This window comes from Rhipicephalus microplus, chromosome 9, assembly GCF_043290135.1.
Source record: "Rhipicephalus microplus isolate Deutch F79 chromosome 9, USDA_Rmic, whole genome shotgun sequence".
Classification (NCBI taxonomy): Eukaryota; Metazoa; Arthropoda; class Arachnida; order Ixodida; family Ixodidae; genus Rhipicephalus; species Rhipicephalus microplus.
In genome coordinates this window covers 112844777-112865829 of record NC_134708.1, presented here as the reverse complement: position 1 = coordinate 112865829, position 21053 = coordinate 112844777, and the positions used below count along the sequence as shown (strand labels likewise).

At 45.0% G+C, this 21053-nt stretch overlaps 1 protein-coding gene across 2 annotated transcripts; it reads right to left on the bottom strand.

Annotated features, from left to right (window-relative positions):
* Window positions 1-6335: 6335 nt before the first annotated feature.
* Window positions 6336-16859, bottom strand: LOC142772121 (uncharacterized). Of its 2 annotated transcripts, none has more exons than XM_075874250.1 (5): window positions 16512-16859; window positions 12480-12534; window positions 10124-10320; window positions 6783-6942; window positions 6336-6685 (listed from the first exon to the last, which is right to left on the bottom strand). In XM_075874250.1, exons 1-5 carry the CDS (start codon window positions 16656-16658, stop codon window positions 6471-6473), a joined length of 774 nt encoding a protein of 257 aa, XP_075730365.1. In that variant the 5' UTR covers window positions 16659-16859; the 3' UTR covers window positions 6336-6470. The 2 variants fall into 2 exon arrangements, with proteins under 2 accessions (XP_075730365.1, XP_075730366.1); XM_075874251.1 differs by having other exon boundaries at window positions 12480-12542; window positions 16512-16652.
* Between the last annotated feature and the right edge of the window lie 4194 nt (window positions 16860-21053).

The following is a 21053-nucleotide window of genomic DNA, read 5'->3' as shown; positions in this document are numbered from 1 at the left end:
CTTTGTGAAGTCACTTGTTACAAGTACCTTGGTGTCTCCATTGCAAACAACCTAAGTTGGAATCAGCACGTTTCCAACGTCTGTGCGTCGTCTTTTCGCAAGCTCTGCCTTCTCAGACACAAACTTAAATTAGCTCCTCCAAGTGTTAAACTTCTTGCATACACATCGATTATTAGACCGAAACTCGAATACGCATGCTCAGTTTGGGACCCGCACAAGCAAAAAAATATTCAGGCTCTTGAAATGATACAGCACAAAGCGGTTCGCTTTATCTAATCAAAATATCGTTTATCAGACTCGCCTACTACTCTCATGAAAGAGCACGGGATCCAAACGTTGCAGGCACGACGTAAAATAGAAAGGCTTAAATTTCTTTACCAGCTTAAGAGCAACAAACTCGGCATTAGCCCTGATCAGTATATTCAGCCATTGACGTACTTCTCGGCGTACACGACATCGACACGCTGCATCCCTGACCCCCTACAGCGCCATAACAAACGTCTTCAAATTTTCCTTCTATCCACGCACCATATCTGACTGGAATGATCTGCCCATATCTGTTGTCTGTAGTATTGATGGGATTGAACATATAGAAAATTGAGACAGTATGTTTCTTTTTCTTTTTAGAAGTTGCTGTATTTTACCTTGTTTTGTCGGTTTGTTTATACTTGAGTGATTATGCCCCTCTTGCTTGGGCCCCTTGTGGGGCCTGCAGTATGTCATAAATAAATAAATAAAAATCCGCCTCGCATGCAAGAGGTCGGTGGTTTCAAATCCCGGTGCCGCGCAGTTCCCAACTGGAAAAAAAATCCGCGTGTTGATGGAACTGCATTAAGAGGCCTGGGGTGCGGCCTCACCGGTAACCACCGCCGGGAACGCACTCCCTCACCATAGAAGGATTGGCCACCCTGGTGCAGTATCTGGCCACTACCTCCCACATGCATACGTCAAATAACTCACGGCCCTCAGTTCCCAGCAGCTGCGAAGCAACTGACCATGGCGGCGGTCAGATCTGCAACGCAGCAGAAGGTGCTAAGAATCTCTGGACTACAGGCCGCCTTTGGAACCTGAACTTGGCAACGTTTAACGCTAGAACCTTATCTAGTGAGGGAAGTCTAGTTGTACTATTCGAGGAGCTAGAGGGTGTTAAATGGGATATAATAGGGCTCAGTGAGGTTAGGAGGACAGATGAGTCCTATACTGTGCTACAGAATGGGCACGTCCTTGCTATCGGGGCTTGGCAGACAGACGAGAACTGGGAGTGGGGTTCCTAATTCACAGAAACATAGCTGGCAACATAGAGGAATACTATAGCATTAATGAAAGGGTGTTAGGTATTGTAATTAAACTGAATAAAAGATACAAGATGAAGGTAGTACAGGCTTACGCGCCTACATCCAGCCATGATGACACTTCAGCTGAAAGCTTCTATGAAGACGTGGAATCGGCAATGAGTAAGGTAAAAACACAGTATACTATAGTGATGGGCGACTTTAATGCAAAGGTAGGGAAGAAGCAGGCTGGAGACCAGGCAGTAGGAGATTATGGCATCGGCACTAGAAACGCCAGAGGAGAGCTACTAGTAGAATTAGCAGAACGCAACAATTTGCGGGTTTTGAATACTTTCTACCGAAAACGAGAAAACCGCAAGTAGACATGGAGGAGCCCTAATGGCGAAAATAAGAACGAAATAGGCTTTATAATGACTGCACACCCAGGAATCATGCAGGATGTGGAATTGGTTGGCAAGGTACAATGCAGTGACCATAGATTGGTACGGTCTCGAATTCGCCTAGACTTGAAGAAGGAACGACAAAAACTGATCCGCAAGAAGCCAATTAATGAGCTATCACTGAGAGCGAAAGTACAGGAATTCAGAGTGTCGCTGCAGAACAGGTACTCGGCTCTTATGAGGAAACCAACCTTAGCGTAGATACAATGAATGATAATCTAACGAGTATAATTACGGAGTGTGCAGTGGAAGTTGGAGGCCGGGTATTTAGACAGGACACTGGCAAGCTTTCCCAGGAAACGAAGAACCTAATTAAGAAGCGTCAAAGCATGAAAGTGTCAAGTGCAACAGACAAAATAGAACTGGCAGAGCTCTCAAAGTTGATTAATAAGCGTAAAGTATGCGATGTAAGAAGGTTTAACATGGAGAGAATTGAACACGCTCTGAAAAACGGGGGAAGCGTCAAAACAGTGAAGAGGAAACTTGGGATAGGCAAAAATAGAATGTATGCACAAATGGACAAAGAGGGCAAAATAACTACTAATATGGATAGGATAGTTAAAATAGTGGAGGAGTTTTACAGAGATCTGTACAGTAGCCGAGACAACCACGACCTTAATACTATAAGAACTAGCAGTAACCCAGATGACTCCCCACTAGTAATGATAGAAGAAGTCAGAAAGGTTTGGAGAGCATGCAAAGAGGCAAAGCTGCTGGTGAGGATCAGGTAACATCAGATCTGCTGAAAGATGGAGGACAGATTGTGTTAGAAAAACCAGCCACCCTGTTTACGAGGTGTCTCCTGACGGGAAGGGTACCAGAGTCTTGGAAGAACGCTAACATCATCTTAATACATAAGAAAGGAGATGACAAGGACTTGAAGAATTACAGGCCGATCAGCTTGCTCTTTGTGGTATAAAAGCTATTTACAAAGGTAATTGCTAACAGAGTAAAGAAAACATTAGAATTCAATCAACCAAAGGAACAAGCAGGATTTCGAACAGGCTACTCAACAATTGACCACATTCATACTATCACTCAGGTAATAGAGAAATGCTCAGGGTATAACCAACCACTATACATAGCCTTCATAGATTACGAGAAGGCGTTTGATTCAGTAGAAATATCAGCCGTCATGCAGACACTGCGGAATCAGGGCGTAGATGAAGTATATATAAACATTCTGGAAGAAATCTACAGGGGATCAACTGCTACCATAGTGTTTCATAAAGAAAGCAGCAGAATACCAATCAAGTAGGGTGTAAGGCAGGGGGACACAATCTCCCCAATGCTAGTTACCGCGTGCTTACAGGAGGTTTTCAGAAACCTAGAATGGGAACAGTTAGGGATAAGAGGTAATGCAGAATACCTTAGTAACCTACGTTTCGCCGATGACATTGCATTGCTGAGTAACTCAGGGGATGAATTGCAACTCATGATTGCGGAGTTAGACAAGGAGAGCAGAAAGGTGGGTCTTAAAATTAATCTGCAGAAAACGAAAGTAATGTACAACAACCTCGGAAAGGAGCAGCACTTCGAGATAGGTAATAGTGCACTTGAAGTTGTAAAAGACTACGTCTACCTAGGGCAGGTAATAACCGCAGAGCCTAACCTCGAGATTGAAGTAACTAGAAGAATAAGAATGGGGTGGAGTACATCCGGCAAGCACTCTCAAAATATGACAGGTGGATTGCCACTATCTCTCAAGAGGAAGGTATATTACAGCTGTATCTTGCCGGTACTTAGCTACGGAGCAGAAACCTGGAGACTTACAAAGAGGGTTCAGCTTAAATTGAGGACGACGCAGCGAGCAATGGAAAGAAAAATGGTAGGTGTAACCTTAAGAGACAAGAAGAGAGCAGAGTGGATTAGGGGACAAACGGGGGTTAAGGATAACATAGTTAAAATAAAGAAGAGGAAATGGACATGGGCCGGGCATGTAGCGCGTAGACAGGATAACCGCTGGTCATTAACCGTAACTAACTGGATTCCCAGAGAAGGGAAGCGGGTTAGGGGGAGACAGAAGGTTAGGTGGGCAGACGAGATTAAGAAGTTTGCGGGTATAAATTGGCAGCAGCAAACACAGGACCGGGTTAACTGGTGGAACATGGGAGAGGCCTTTGTCCTGCAGTGGACGTAGTCAGGCTGATTATGATGACGATGATGATGATGATGATGATGGTTGTGTTCTGGCTAACTGCAAGGTACGTGCTGATAGCAAACCTTAGTACAGACTAGCAAGTGAAAAGCTCGCAGTCAAACCAGCGGAAGTATTCACATCTTTCATTGTGTCTCGTGGTTCCTAAACAGCTGACGCTGAATGTACACCGAAAGACGAAAAATGAATGTATCGGTTACAATTCAAAGGTTACTGCCGCGTAGGTACAGAACGTTTTTAAACAGCAATAATGATGGGATAAAGCGGCCTAACGGCAGCTTGTCTAGTCTCACCTTTTCGTACAATAACATCAGCAACATGACAAGTATGCTGAATAAGTGTGGGTTTTGGGTGTTTTGAAAAAAACAAACAAACTTGGAAATCTCTGAAACAAGTCGATGTTCCCCTATTGGCACTTGTAGGGTAGAGGTAGCGGCGGCCAACCGGCTCGAGCAAACAAATCACAGCCTACCCACGGACTGAATGGTCATGAGTGGTGCGAAGAGCCTATCAGTCCGTCTGCGCTTCCGTCCGTCTATTCGTTCTTGTTTCCGTCCACGAGTTCGTCCATGCGTCCACTCGTTCTACGTGCATCCACCCATGCGACCGTCCGTCCATGTGTGCGTCCTTTCCTGCGTTCATCCATCCATTCATCCGAACGCCCGTGGGTCCGTCAATGCGTCAATCTGTCCGTCCCTTCACGAATCTGTCTGTCTGTCCGTCCATTCGTCCGTCCACACGTCTGTCTATTCATCCGCCCGTGCGTCCGTCCATCCGCCCATCTGCCCATCCATTCATCTTGTGAACACTCCAAGTATCGCCATCTTGCGTCTTTTATCATATATTCATCAAATAGAGGTGCTGCTCTTCGGTGGACATTCGAATGACTAAACGAGAGGTAGCTACCTACTAAAGCGACTACTTCCTATTACTACTCCTACACACAATGCGGACGCACGACAAACGGCGTAAGGGGCTTCGTCCCTAAAAGATGACAAGTGGGTGGCTTGTCACGTGAGGCGCCTAGAACTTTGTGCTCTTCGGGCTGGCAGAACGCCATAGACACCCGGCTATGAAGTTTACGAGATCTGATGGTAGTGCCAGAACACACAGCCGAGCGAGTAGGCGCAGCAAAACCAAGTATTCCAATGCGCAGCCTAGCGAGTAGACGCAGCAAAACCAAACTTGCACGTGCGTATCAATTTCTTTTTTAGTTGTGAGCAAGGCGTGGTCGGTACCAACATCCCGGGTGGTCCCGGGTGGTCGGTACCAACAATGCTGAGGTGGCCCCAAGAGCTTCGTCGCACCCTCTGGTCCACTGTCGGGTGCCTATAGCCGCCGCACAACTTCAGCAGCTCGATTTCTCCCTCAGTCTTCCTTTCATTAAACCAGCAATGATGGCACGTCTACGTCAGAGGCCATCACGTCGCTACAAACTTGTTAGACGAAGGTTGTCATCGGTGCTTATAAAATTGAAGAATACATGCATTGTGCATTGTCGCCTAATTTGAGCACGGCCTTGCATTCTTAGCGGACCTACGTAGCATAGACTGGAAACGTCAATGCGAAGTTTCCGATCTATCCCAGGCAGCACGCCACCGTTGGACCAATCTTGGACCAACATCGGCTAACATCGGCACCGACGTCGGGCCGACGTCGGAAGTGCAACTTCTTCCAATGTCGGGCCGACGTTCAAGCCAATGATGGGCCGACGTTTTGCCGATGTTTTAGCCAGTATGCAACCAACATTGGGCCGACGAAGGTCCATAGTATTGCCGTCGTTTTGCCGACAAAGCTGCCAATATTTGGCCAACATTGGGCCATATTTCAGCCAATCACATGCCATTTTTACGCCGATGTTTGCTGCACGACGAATATTGGCTACGGATGTACGACCAACATTGAACCAATCCAGGGCCACATTGCAGCCAATCAAATGCCGTTATTACACCGATGTTTCCTGCACGACGAATATTGGCTACTGATTGGCTTGCCATTACGTAACCATTATTAGTAGGTAATTTTTCTTACCGGAAGATGTAAACAATATGCCTCGATGACCCGCTCTTGTAGCTTTGCAGCCCTGTATACTTGGGGCAACAGAAAAATGCTGAGAACTGAAAGCAGTTACTCGATCTATTTCATCTTTTATACCTCATTCCCTTTGCTAACACTAGAAGCGTAGTTTATTTTTTTACCAATTTATCTTTTGCAATAGCGAGTGCTTTATTTGGTACTGGTATTTGGTACAGTAGATCGAAAAAAGTCGTTAGGAAGTAAATGTTGAAAGCGTATGTCCCCCACTTGCAATCCCCACATATGCCCCCACATGGTAATCGAGAATATTCATAGTTTAGAGCATTTTTTGTAACTAAAACATGGTGATGGTGCTTCCGAATCAGCATAAGCTAGCCGAACAGTGCACCACCGACAGTCTGCAGACTATTTATTCTTTGTTTTTTTATTTTTTTATTTGGTACAACAAAAAATGTATACATTGAAAAATATATATACACAACTAAAAAAGGCCCGCTCTACTGCAGGTCAGGTTGCGTTGGGGGCACAGTGACAGTGGTGCTGTCAAGGCCCTGGCTGCTGTGGCTGGGCAGGAAGCCAGCTGCCGCGAGCAGCCGATAATCTGCACTCAGAGTGGGGATCATCGGGCTGCTCCACAACAGATGCTTCTCTGAAGCGCCGCTTCCTGCCCCCACAGCGATCACCAGACCCTGGCAGCCACCTCTTAATAAAGTTGAGGGCCTCCGCCTGGTCGCACCCTGCTTTTTGGCAGATGACATCTGCATACAAGAACAGAAATACCATGGTACACATGAAGCACTGCAGTACAGAGAATACACAAGGGTACACACACATAAAACAATGAACAAGTCTAACCTGTCACTAATCTACAGAGCCTCAGGTTCACAAAGGCCCTTTTCCCTTTTCTGCCATGAAGGCTGTACAGCACTTGCACGTCATGTGCCAATACAGCCTTCATGGCATTCACACCAATTTCTCGGAGGCCACGTCCCCAAATCAGCAGGAGGTGCTTGCACTGTAAAAAAATGCAAGAAGCATAGATGGGGTGGACGCAACAGCACATCGAAATGTTTTCATGATAAAAATCTGCAAGAAGAGGACACTGAAAACAACAACTTGAATTTTTGGGCATTACAACATTTCATTGTTTTCTTACGCTAACTTCAACTCACTTGACCTAAAATGGTTTCCACATCAGCCCTCTCACACTCCATAATTGAAGTTTTTGCGCACACACACAAGGACACAGAAGAAGGGAACACAAGGACCAGCGCAGTTCCTTGTGTTCCCTTCTTCTGTGTCCTTGTGTGTGTGCGCAAAAACTTCAATTATGCAGCAGTACCAACTAGCCCGTCTTTCCGTATTATTGCTCTCACACTCAGTGTGAGAACTTTTCAGAGTCCTTCTCTGAATGCAGTTTCGCTGTTATGAAATCAAATACAACACTGTTATAACCCTTAATAAATATTCATTCTAGCTATGAAATAGTATAATTACTTTGTACAGTGCTCAAGTTCCAATACACGTTTCTTCGAGGTTACAATGTCTTTGCCTGAATGTTGACCAGGAGTAGCTTCTATAGGTGAAAAACGATAAAATATGTGGAATTCAAAAAGAAGCTTGGACATGTTTTTAATCAATGCATTGTAAGCAGAGCACAACAAGATAAATGAACATGATCAAGGTGTACTAAGAGGCAACCTTAGAGCGACCAAATCTTGGTCATAGATGAAACTGATAGAAAAATAAAGGTCGCACTAGATGGTCGCACCATTTGCTGTTTATATTTTTCTGTCATGGCCAACAAAGAGGCATGTCGCTATAGAAATCTCATCACAATAAACAAAGGTGCATTTTTCTTCACACTGCGAAATTGGGTGCATGTTAGATTTTTAAAAAAGTAAGAAAACGGCTAACACAAGGCAGGGTGAACTGTAGCTCAAAGTAGAGAGAGCCGCAGCGGACACGAAATAGGGTGATAAATGAACAAAATTACTGAATGTCTGTTTTAAGCAGGCTATTGCTAGTCACTGCCCATCAAACACACGATGCCGCCTACATCGTCTGCTAGCTTAATTCACACACTTAATTCGAATTGACGCTGTGGTCCTATCAAAGCTATACCGCGCTCCGAAAATTCTCTCAGCACCCCGCCCAATCCTGCGGTGGCACTTCAGACACCTCATCGCTGTGCTTGAAGAAGAAAATGAAGAAAAGGAAAGAAAAGACTGCGGTGGAATGTTTGCCAAATGCCAATCTGCGACATTCCTGTGCCCCGCTTCGGCTTTTTCCGTCCCTGCCACGTAGAGACCCTTCTCCTCTTAACACTGCGCATGAAGAGAAAGAGGGGAAAAAAAGCTGTCGCAGAGAGTTGGCTCTCTCATGCCGATCTGCAACGCGCCGGTGTCACGCTTCCCTGTTTTTCGTTCCTGCTATGTAGAGACTCTTCTCCTTTCAACACCACGCATGAAGAGAGAAAAAAAAAAAGCTGCCGCGGAGTGTTTCTCTCTCGAATGCCGATCTGCTTTTCTCCAGGTGGAGACGCTCCTCCATTCTCATCATGTGCTGGCCACGCTCTGGCTGCAGCGCAGATGGTAACAGTGGAAACACAGTTGTCTTCGAGGAGTGTCAGCACTGGACATTGCCGCGCGCAACTTCTTTTGCCAGGAGAATACTGAAGCCGAAGTACAAATGCTTTGCAAACTGCACGCAAAACTTGTTGACTCGTTGCAAGGCCGACGTGTACAGACACGTATTGACTACTTTACTTAATGACGGATGTCCTGTAATTTGTGAATAAAACTTCTCCATGCACATGCATCACTGCATGGTGAGCCCTCCGCTCGTTTACCGTATGTACTCTATTCTACCGCGCCCTCGATTGAAACGCGCGCCCGATTTCCACGACAAAAAAAAAAAAAAAAAAAAAAAACCACCAAGACATCGGTTGCAACGCGCACCCTTTTTTCTCGTTGGCCCGCTTGATCACTCCACTCGCGAAAACGACTCTTTTTGAGAGCATCTTCCATTTAAATATGAAGTACGGGGGAAGCTTATGCCTATCTGACGTGCAACAGAGCATTGCTGTCACTTTAGTTTTACCGTGGCCCGATGTCAGTACACAAACTTGCTTCGCCCCCTTTTCCTAGACGGTTGTGGTGCCAGGCATGTCGAAGTAAAGAGGCGTGTGATCGGCATTCCCGATTTGCCCAAGCAGGTAGCCGTTGTTGTGCCGCAAGTTTAGGAGGAACCTCTGAAGACTCTGAAGCTTTTCTTCGTACTCCTCCGGCAACTTCCGGCATATGCCCGTTCGCCTTCGGAGGGAAAAGCCTTTTCTCTTCATAAAGATCGTTAGCCAGCACCTGCTCGCTTTAAAATGGCTCTGCATTAGCCCTTTTTCTAAGGCTAACTGCATAGCCTGCACTTGGAGCAGTTCTGTCGTCACGGGCCGCTGTGCCGCTCGCTCACTGCTTAATCACATACTCGCCGAGCAGCTCTTCAATTTGTGGAAACCGACCCTGCTGTGGTCCACTGAAGCCTTTGCGTGAATCTTTGCTGTCGACAATATTCTGCTTTTGTTTCCGCCAGTCCCGCACGCACGTTTCGGGAACTCCGAATGACCGCGATGCGGCCCGATTTCTGTCCGTTCCGGCACACGCGACGACTTTTCTTTTAGAAGCAGCATTGTGGTGCACTCGTCGAGTTTTTGGAGTCGGCCCTACCATGCCGTCGATGCTAATGTACTACAAGATGACGAACTCCTCAGCACACGTATGAAGTGCCGCGCATGGGAAACACATAGGCAAAAATGACCGACGCGCCATGCCGACGCACGTAGGGGGCGGCCATTTTGTAAGTGGCGATGACAATAGAATGACCATATTCATTTTTTTTTTCGTACTCGATTCTAACGCACATGCGATTTATGAACTCTCTTAACCGGAAAAAAGGTGCGTGTTAGATTCAAGTAATTACGGTAACTTTCATTATTTTGAACTTCTTTTAATTTGAACAAATTTTCTGGCCTCTTTGAGTACGAATTATTCATATTCGACTGTAGTACAGTGGCTCATGAGATAACCTGACTAGTTTGTTTCCCGAAACACAGTATCTTAAAGCAGTACTAAATTTCTGCATGTTACATAGGCATATTAAAAATCAAGAAATATACACCAAAGCCACAGCCACAGCTTTACTCTGCACAGCTGCCTCTGCTGCCTCCACTTCTCCAATTGTACCAGCAGGCAGCCGGAGAAGGTCAGAGGGGCCCTGTGCTGGCTGGGCGTGCTGAGGCACGGACAAGAGCCGTGCTTCAGCTGTCGCACCTCTTGCAGAACCTGTCTTTGTTGCTGCCGGATGCCAAGTTGGATCCGCAGGATCCGTAGCAATAGAGCTGAAACATACAAGAGTACATACCATATTTACTCGCACAATTTTCATCCTCACATAATTTGCTCACCAGTATAATTAGCCAGCCTGCTTTACTACAAGAAACTTTTTGCTCGCATACTTTGCCCTCCCCAACCAGCCCGAGCCACCTTGCCAGCACACACACAGACACATTTGACTTCATGATGCTCTGGTCAGGCACATCTCTTGTCGAGCAGGCGAGTGCAGTCTTACACAAAATGAACTGAGTGCAAGGTCCCTTCTTCCATGAACTTTTATGCTTTACCTAGAATATCGAACTTGAAAACTGAAACCTGTTTATGTGTAGTCCGAAATGCCTAAAGGTTTGCCTCTTATCTTCCCACCTCTTCCGCGGCAAGAATGTATTCCCGAGACACAGCACAGATGTTGAACGCGTGCAAGGACCTGTCACATCAACTAGATGAGGCAGGTTTTCGCACTCATTTTTTTTTTTTTTTCGGTTTCGCCATCTGGCCATTGCGTTTTTACCGTTCCTTGTGATAGGCTACAATAATTATATACGAGGCAGATTGCTGTTATAAAGCTTACCGAAGAAAACTGAAACCGTGCTACCGCTAAGCACATCAGCGTGGAGTTCTTCGACATGCAATATTCAGTATGGGAGCCAGCAGAAGAGTGCGTTGAATAAGACTTAGCATAGAAGCTTGGGTGTGTTGGTTAGATATCGGAGGGAATACAACGCAATAGAAGACTGGGACAAGGAATGGACACACACACACATGAAGGGCGACACACACAGCCCTGTGTTGGCATCGCACTTCCTTGTCTGCATCTTACTTTACGTTGGGTTCCCGACAATTATTGGAGAGTACTTATGTTCTCTGGTATAACCCTGTCGTGGGAACTGGTTTTTGTGAGCACTGTTCGGAAGAACTTCAAGAAAATGGGGGCATTTGAACAGGCTTAGCAAACAAATGACAATCCGCTTTGAGACAGCTGTGACAGCGCCTGCAACATATATTCCCAGTTGAGCTTTTAGGCCAGCGATTCCTACTAGCTTCGCACATGACCGGATTGACAAAAAAAGTACACATAATACGCGAGTATATACCGCATTTGACTCTGTAGCTTTGATGAACCAGGCAGATACACAAATTTATCCAAAACTCCATTGATTCTGTTGCAAAATTATTCAACAAACAAATTGCGATGTTATCCATGTTACTATACGATTGTGGCACTTTACCATTGCAGCTTTCCAGGAGGCACACATAGTGCAGCGTTAGTTCACCACTCGCAGTTAATTGTATGCAGTAGGTTGCTCACAGCAACTGACTGCATGTAATGGTGAACATCTTGCATGCTTGCACCGCTGTTTCAGCATGCTGGCTGCTTCCCATACGGCTATCAATTGATGTTCACAAAATTGGGAAGATGAAGAAAGACTACACAGTGCCCTCTGGCCACCCAATACTCCAAACCTCTAGCCAACAAACAAACAAAAAAAAACAGAAGTATGCAAATGAATATTATTCCTAATGCAGCTGGAATGGAGTGTAGTTTTCACCAATTCTGTGTGTTAAGTCAATATGGAGTGAGTTAACTCCATAAAGTAGCTTTTCTCATAACAGTGTTCACTCTATTGTAACACAAGGAGTGACTTCATAGCATCTAGAAGGAAAAATAGAATCTTCAGTATTTGATAGAAATGTGAGGCTCTACCTTAAAACAACAATAATCTGGAAAAAGAACTCATTACATTCGAAAAAAAAAAAAGGTAGCACAGTTGATCCCCTTTACAAGAGACACTGATGTAACAGACAAACGGGGATAAGAGGCACCAGTGTGCAGGCTGACATTTGGCCCATCATGCATCAGGCACTCCGTAGATGCGCCTGTGCAGCCGGGAGCCCTGCAGTCAAGCATGCTGAGCAAGACTGTTGACCACTGTACAATGACACATTGCCACAAATTTTCAAAACTTCATTTCACAGACTTCTGCAAAAGCTTCTTACCCTCTTGCATAATTTTTGCACAAGCTTCTCTCATTCTTGCGTGATTTTCGTCAGAACATATAAGTGTTGGAAGTTGTATGTCCCCAAATACTTGCACAATACAAATAGCATACATTAAAGTCTATCACTTAATACGTGCATAGTGTAACAATGAAAGGAAACTCACGCATGGTTTGCTCCAAGCCTTCCCCCTGCGGTGCCTCCTTGTGCCTTGGAGAGCACTGTACAGCTAGAGCAAAGTAGCATCAATACAGTGTTAATGGCAGGTTAACAAGACAACAAAACTAAACCCCATATTCATAAATGCTCCCCCGACTCGACTTTCACCCTTCACTTGACAGAGTTGAGCACTGTGCCGCTGCTCGTTTGAAAGCGACGCTGCGCTACTCGAGAATCACAGCAGATTATTGCTGACATGCAGCGACTTTCTCTGCTTAGAGACGGCGCTCCCATCAGCCATCTCAACTGAAGGTGAAGCGTTGAGTGGAGGGACGTTCTAGAATACGGGGGTAAGATTGGTTGCAAGAACACTACAATAGACACACTTAATTTTCACTTTCATCTATATTGTACAGCCACACACATTCTGCATCCTTATAATGCAACATATACATACAGGCTTATAAAGTAAACACTGTAGGCTGCTCAAATAACACCTACACAAAAAATTACCCAAACGTGGCCATGCGCAAAGTAGTTTTATTTGAAACTCACAAAACTTTTGCGGTGATGGAGAATAAATAAGACAGGTTACGCTTGGAGGCACATGAGACCTTCGCAGCTTTCATAAAGTACAAAAAACAATATGATGTGTGTGTGTATGTGTATGTATGCATGACGCTTCAGCCTTTACATACGGTTTCTTGAAAGAATTGACTATGAATTTTATGGCACCTGTGTCCTTCAGCGCAATTGAAAGCCTGCTGATCAGTGTGTGTAATTGTGGAATAGTTACATGGAAAATGGCGTTAAACACCTAAAATCAAATTTTTCTAGCTAGGAAATATGCAGCTGTGTATACACAACACATGCTGCAAAGAGTGGGAGATGACCACAACAGTGATTTGAGTGTAAGCGGCAGTATTCCGCATTCATGCACCCCGCCATTTTCAACTGTTGCCCAAAAGCAGCACCACTTCAGCGTGCTACTTTTTTTTTTACATCATAAACAGCACGGAATACAGCCAGGATGAAAACAACATATGCAATTAAATTTTGAGCACTATTTATGGTGCGCATGATTGATTGATTGATATGTGGGGTTTAACGTCCCTAAACCACTATATGATTATGAGAGTTTTGTTGAAAAAACAGGTCACTGACCAATGTCAAACAAAACAATGACGTTTCGGGACCCGTACGGGTCCCTTGTTCACAATGGAATGACGGCTGAGCAACAGGTTCTTATGTAACGTTGAGCGCATGACGCAAAGTCCGGGAGTACACGTGGTTTAGTGTGCCAGATGATCTATTGATTGTGTTACTTGTCGTCTGAATGATTAGTGATTCGAGGTTCAGTCTGGTTGTAAAATTCTTCTCCGTGGCTACGATGCGTGCGTTGTCCCAGCTTATCTCGTGGCCCGTCTTCTCGGCATGCTCTGCGAGTGCATTTGTCACTGTGTGGCTCTTGGCGACGTCATTCTTGTGTTGCATAAGACGTTTGCAGTAATTTCCACTCGTGCCAATGTACACCGATTCGCAATCGGCGCATGGTATCTTGTAGACCACACCAGGAAAGTGTTGCCGAGGGAGAGGATCCTTCACATTTAGCAACTCAGCCTTAAGCTTGCTTGCTGGAACATGCGCGATCTGTACACCACGTTTTCTGAATAGACGGGCTAGGGCTTCGCTCATATTTCGAATATAAGGAATCGATGCACGCTTTTTTGTAGACGATGTGTTATGCATAGCCTGACTAGTTGACTGCAGTTTATGCATGACGGATTTAGTTGTTTTCCTAATAAAAATCTTGGGGTATCCATTCTTGATCAGGTCATCTTCAATGGTCCGGAGCTCCTCCTGCAGGCTTTCTTCATCGGAACAAATGCGAATCGCTCGTTGAACTGAAGACCGAATCACTGAGCGTTTGTGGGCTACCGGGTGGACTGACTCGTAGTCGAGGTATCTACCGGAGTGCGTTGGCTTTCGGTACACAGCCAACACAGGGGGGGGTGGCATTGCTACTTTGGTGGCGTAGGCCGTGACAATATATTCATAATATTATATCTCTTGTAAACTTGCCTAGCTCTGCACGACTAATTTTCGATGGGAGCTGCTGCGCTTCGCACATCCACTCTTAAAATTGCGGCTCGAGAGATTTTGAGCTTTCACTTGTTTTTGGGCCAGGCAATTTGTAGTGAAAGCAAGATAATAGGCCCTCATAGGTTGTGGCGGGCAGCCGGTGTACGCCGTGGCTGGTGTATGTGTCGCACATCTTGATTATCTGGTCTTGTATGAAGTGAACGAGCGAGGCCTTCCTAATCCAATGGGCTCGTTAAAGTAAGACAACAAAAAACCACAATGCTTCCACATCGTTCACAGCAACAGATGACGAGCCCCCAACAAACCGCACTGCAGCACGTGAACAGCCGTAGGTACCCAGGGAGTTACCCGGGCATGGCGGGAGAGGGCGACAATGGCAGAAGTGACATCACAAGAACACTATGTATAAAGGGGACATTTAAAGACTTTTTTCCCATTTATAAACTTCGTGCACTGTTCTGTCACAATTTATAGCTCAGAATAGTTGTATCTTGAAAAGGGCACTAATTCATAAGCCCAATGGTTCAAGGATGGGTGCATTTAGGGGGCCCATTCTACGTTTTACTTATGCCCTTCAAGAACTTGCTTACAGGGCCAAAGTCCTGTTTCAGAAAGAACACGCTAGTGCGTGGCCAGCAGTCCGTCAAGCATTAGTGCTGGTGAGATTTGGAAATGCAGCGCATGAGCGTCCTCATCTGCTACTTCTCTGCTGATGCTCTCGGGGCTTACTTGTGAGGCACGGTCCTTCGCACTTTTCATTTTCACACTGTAAATCAACTGATACCAACTCTGCCTTCCATTATTTAATAAACCAATATTTCATGGTCACGAGGACGAGCTTAAAATGTTTGCTACATCAAACCTGAACAGCATTTTGAGTCATCGAAACTTTCTAGTTGCAGCGAGCATTATGCGAAAAATATGATGTGCTTTACGGTGACAACTTGCAAAACACTGCAGCAACGATTAAAATCATGCATTTTTTGTGCTCACGGGAAATCCCTGAAGCAGGAGGCACTGGGCTAGATAAATTGCGCAGCTAAAATACGGATGCGCTTTCCAATGCTGTCATGCGTACAGGCGGAGAAATGGCAGACAAAACTGGGCGCACCCCGATTCTATGCGCATGCGTCCCATTCACAAGTCTCGCTGCCAGTTAGCACCACATGGCTCACTGTCCATGAGCTCGCTTGTTTCCTGTAACAGTGGACCATACGGTACACCTATTTAAAAACGAGGATAGAATGTATATAATGCAGCATCTGATGAAGCCATGACGATGTGTTGCTGATGAAATCTGGAACTCTAGTTAGTACCCTTATTGTTAACCAGCCGACCGACTAGCAAAAAGATTTGCGACTGAAATGATGGCATCTACACCTGCCCTTAAAGGGACACTGAACAAAGTTTTTGCCGCCGAGATTTTCAGCCAAAGCAAAAGATTGGGCCATGAAATTCATAGACAATAATAATTTCAAGCAGAAACTACGAAAACATACTGAATTTAATGAGCCTTTTACAAAATGCCGCGTCTAGCTCTTAGACACGGCGTTTTCTAAAAGGTCGCGACATTTATTTTTCGTTTTTTTTTTGTTATTCAAGACAAATCTACGGTGCATGGTTCACAGAAAACAAAATTGCCTCGGTAAAATTTCTTTGCGAGCAGCTTACCAATTTTAAGGCAGGAGCGTTGATTCGTGAACTGAAGCATGCGAGTGATCGATCTTGCCTGCTATTGGCTAGGCGACAAAGGCTTTACCTTATGTCCTGGTGTAGCTAATTCACGCAAATGGAGCAGAAAATGTGCATTATCATTTATTTCACCTAAATATCACACGTATGTGACTTATTGTCGGTGACAGGTGATCAGGATGAAGTCGACAAGTTGCAAATCTGAACAAGAATTCACTCGAATGAAAAACCAACCTATACTCACGTGCACGGTGAAGTCGAACACGTCGTCCGTCAATGTTGTCGCTGATGCCCGAAGGAAAAGAGAAGAGGACAAGCGACGGGGTCGTCTCTTTCTATAAAGTCGGCGGAACTGCCAGAACGGCCAACACAAAAGGCATCGGGTTGACATTCCTCCATCTGGGCATCAGTCGCTCCACCCGGGCATGCAGCTGCTACTGGTTCTACTACTATCCTCTTCCCCGTGCCTCTTCCCGACATTGCAGTGTTGCTGCCATACTCGCGAACCTTTTTAAATTAAAGCACGCAATCATGTATTATCGTGCGCCATACTAAACTTAAAAACAGTGCGCCGGTACATGAAATCACGAAGCGCGGTCCACGCCATCACAAGAGCAATTAGAGAAATGAAACAAAGAAAACAAAATTGTATGAAATATTTTGTCTCAATACGACCCGCAATCCAGTTTCCTGCAGCGGCTTTTGGCTCTGTATGAACGGCCAAGCCAGTGCCAAGCCAAGCTTGCGTCCCTGATCAGCTGTTTGTTTCCATCGAGAATTCAACAGTGAACTGGCAATTTGTTTAGATGATATTGCTAAAGGGCTTGAAATTGAATATTTCTCTACGTACTACTGCTGTACTTTTCCTCTCTGTTTCCTGATCACAGTGATGAGATTGAGGAGGTTACAATTTAGAAAACAGCAAGTGCAGCTCAAGCATTGCTAGTATCGCTGTTTCGGTAATAAAATGTTACAAAGATTTTGCCCCGCGACCTGCTTGCCGTGTTCGAGCACCCAGTAGAAATTTACGGTGCCGCGTTTGAGAGAGTTGAATAAAATTGCAATATTACGAAAGAAAGGCTCTGAAGCAACATCGCATTTTATCAGGCCTACACCTCCCACACCTAGACGAGTAAAACTCGTCGATATTATCTTGCAAAGCTGTGTATAACATTTAAAACACATTCTTTAGCCCACGATGAATTGTTCTCTCGTGTGGCTTCTCCATTTGGTGCTGTCATGTTACCTTACAAAGGCAACTTTCCATATTTAGTCTCTTTAGATGTTGCAAAAGCTTGACACGTGGTGTGTATGCCATACTGATAATTCTCCTCGTAACCTGGGTCCGCCTCTTTAAACAGCGTCGCATTTTATTGTTCGCAATTGTGTTTATTTTATACTGTAAGCGAGCTGTGTGATTTCATCAATATTCACGAGTGTTCACTGACTATACAAACACGTGCGTCTTATTTGGTGCGGTGCACGTTTGTATGTAGCAAAAAATGTCATTTCGTCAGCGTGTGTCTGCATACACTTGCATGCCCTGCAGTACGTGTACATAATTAATGCAGTAAGGACTGCAATGCATAGCCTTGCATGGGACATATATTCCATGCACCCTCAGAGAAATGGTGTTTGTTATGAGCCTACTGTTTATCATTACATTTTTTTTTCGTTAAAGTTTCATCTCCATATAAAGCAGCTGTATCCAGGCACGAGCTTCAGCAGCTTCCTCGTTGTTCCATTTTAAATAAAAACACCAAGCCTACCCGAATCAATGATCTGTTTGCTATCATTACTGTTATGTGTTCTACGATGTACACAAGGACAGTAGTATACAAAAAATAGGGAGGGAATTGAATGCCCTGCCTGCATGGCTGAGCCGTTTCACAAGATCAGGCGCTGCGCTGTGAAGCTTCCTACCGGCCTGCAGAAATTCAAGGGAGCGTACAATAGCGTGGTTCAAGAGGACTTGTGGGGAATACTAGACACACTGGGTGTAAAAGATGGAGTCACTAATCGTTTAAAGGAAATCTATAAAACTAACAAGGTAGTTAAAAAGTGGGAAAAACAGGTATCCAAGCCCACAGTGGTGAAACGTGGACTTAGGCAGGCGTGCCCACTGTCACCCTTCTTATTCATGATGTACCTACAAGGATTAGAGGCCAAGTTAGAGGCAAGGGGACTTGGCTTCAACCTCTCTTTAGTCAAACAAGGAAAACTCATTGATCAGGCACTACCAGCATTAATCTACGCAGATGATATAGTGCTAATGGCCGACAACAAGGAAGATTTGCAGAGGTTGATGGACATCTGCGGTAATGAGGGAGATAGGTTAGATTTTAGATTCAGTTAGGAAAAATCGGCAGTCATGATTTTCAATAATAACAAAGGTAGTGAGCTTAGAATGCAGGAAGTCACGCTAGAGATAACAGATAAATACAAATATCTGGGCATATGGATAAGCAATGGGACCGAGTACCTAAGGGAACACGAAATATACGTGACGTCTAAAGGTAACAGGAATGCAGCAGTGATGAAAAATAGGGCACTGTGGAATTACAATAGGTATGATGTTGTGAGAGGAATATGGAAAGGGGTCATGGTTCCTGGGCTGATGCGGTTTTGTGCATGAGATCAGAGGTTCGAGCAAGATTAGAAATTAAGCAACGTAGAATAGGTAAGGCTCCCGGGAATACACCAAATCAAGAAGTACAAGGTGATATGGGTTGGACATCATTTGAGAGCAGGGAAGCTAGCAGCAAGATAAAAGTTCAGAAGCGATTGAGAGAAATGGGGGAGGAGCGATGCGCTAGGAAGGTTTTCAGCTACTTGTACATGAAAAATTTCGATACAAAATGGAGGAAGCGAAGCAGGAAATTGATTGGTAAATACTTAGAAAACAGCAGGTGGCCAAACCAAAAAGAACTATCGGTTAAGAAGAAAGTGAAGGAAACAGGGCCTGACATGTGGAGAATTGGCATGATTAAGAACTCCGCACTAGAGATCTATCGAACTTTTAAGCAGGAAATTGCCAAGAAAAGGATCTATGATAATACTCAGGGTAGTTCTTTACTGTTTGAGGCCAGGACGGGAGTATTGCGAACCAAGACATATCGGGCCAAATATGAAGAGGTAGACACAATATGCAGTGCGTGCGAAGAAAAAGAAAAAACTGCCGAACACTTGACAATGCTCTGTAAAGGGCTTCACCTTATAGTTCAAGATGATGGCGCAGAGTTTTTCAAAGCACAGGTGTTTAGGGACAGGGAGGGCAAAATAGACTTTAAGCGGGTAGACTTAACTAGACGGAGGTTATCTGATTGGTGGCTAAAGTCAAGGCACGATTGAAAATTAAACCCTTCACTTCAAAGTACCTGTCCAACTTTACTATTTAAAGGGGAAAAAAAAATCTAGTGGTTAGTTCACTAAGCATTACGGCTAGGTGACGTTAGCCGCCGCCCGATCTAAAGGGTACGGCCACATCCATCCATCTATCCAGCCAAGAATATGCTCTCTGGCTTGTTGCTCCAGGCCTAGTCAGGTAGATTTTCTGGCCTCACCGTTGAATTGTTTGCTCGGGTTCTGGCTTGCAAACATTGCGGTTTTAGGCTTCGTATCATCTTGTTCCGTCATCATGTCCTCCAAGTGGAGGACATGTCGCAGTGTGAGGAGGAAGTACGACAAGGCGCTGATAGAATGAGCTATCAGTCTTACCAGGCAGGCGGTTGAGAGCGCACCGAGGCAGCTGACGCACACCAGCACTATTCGCTTCCTGTATAATACAGGTTAGGGAATTATAGAAACACAGAGCAGAAATCAACTCTTGTGCCTCTCTCATGCACTCACAAGGCGGAACCTGCTTCGAGCACTGAGGACCGAGCTAAGCAACATCATGCGTGACGATAAATCATGGTCTCCTATTGCAATAATGATTAAGGCACGCATGCAACTTAAACCATTGTCACGCAAGATGAATTCACAACACCATCGAAGTGAACCCAAGGCACGTGTTGATTATTATGTACGGTACAAGCGCTGAATTCATGCAGACGTTTAGTTGGCGCTGCAGTAGGCCTAGTTGAAGGAATGGCCACAGCTACTGCTGTGATGGAGAACGGGCTCATTAACATCTTCATGTAGATTAAAACGGCTTACCCCGAAATGGCTGGGAGTGTCACGCTATCCCTAGCAGTGGCACATGCAGTTGCATATTTAACGATTACAGAAATGGCGTACCAATTTCCAAAGCACCTATCAATACTTCCGTCAAGGCGTAGCACCAAACACTTTATCGCACATTTCGGAAAACATTCCTTTTTCTCCCAATCTGGTGGCTAGGCATGACTACGCCCAAGAATAAGCATGTTATTATGTATGTCGGAGGCATTTTCATCTGATCCCTGAAAAATTATTTCCCTAAACCCATGGAAAAAAAAGAAAATGGAATTTGCACCTGTCATCACATTGCACCCCATCACAGGAATGGGATCAGATTGGCCTGGCGCTCAATACTCCCTTACGCTTAATCAGAGCTCGGTCTGGCACCAGCTCCAGACAAAACCATTTATAATCTCCTGTCTGGCACATCTGTTTTACTCTGCTCTTTCTCAACCAGAGTGCAGCATGTACCTGTGGTTCACCCCTGGTGGATCTTTTTCACTGTTTGTGAATTGCACACAAAGCCCTTACTGGTAGATCCTATTCCCAATTCTTCACTATTCTCACGGGAGGCCACTCTTTGGGCAGCTTACATCACGACATGTGCGTGTCATGATGTCAGTGC

Bases quoted from the DNA above. Each gene is read 5' to 3' on its own strand.
- LOC142772121 (XM_075874250.1), bottom strand. From the start codon at position 16,658: ATGTCAACCCGATGCCTTTTGTGTTGGCCGTTCTGGCAGTTCCGCCGA. The intron at 12,535-16,511 runs GTGAGTATAGGT...CTAGCTGTACAG, and splicing joins TGTTCGACTTCACCGTGCAC to TGCTCTCCAAGGCACAAGGA. The intron at 6,686-6,782 runs GTTAGACTTGTT...TCTTGTATGCAG, and splicing joins GCTCTGTAGATTAGTGACAG to ATGTCATCTGCCAAAAAGCA.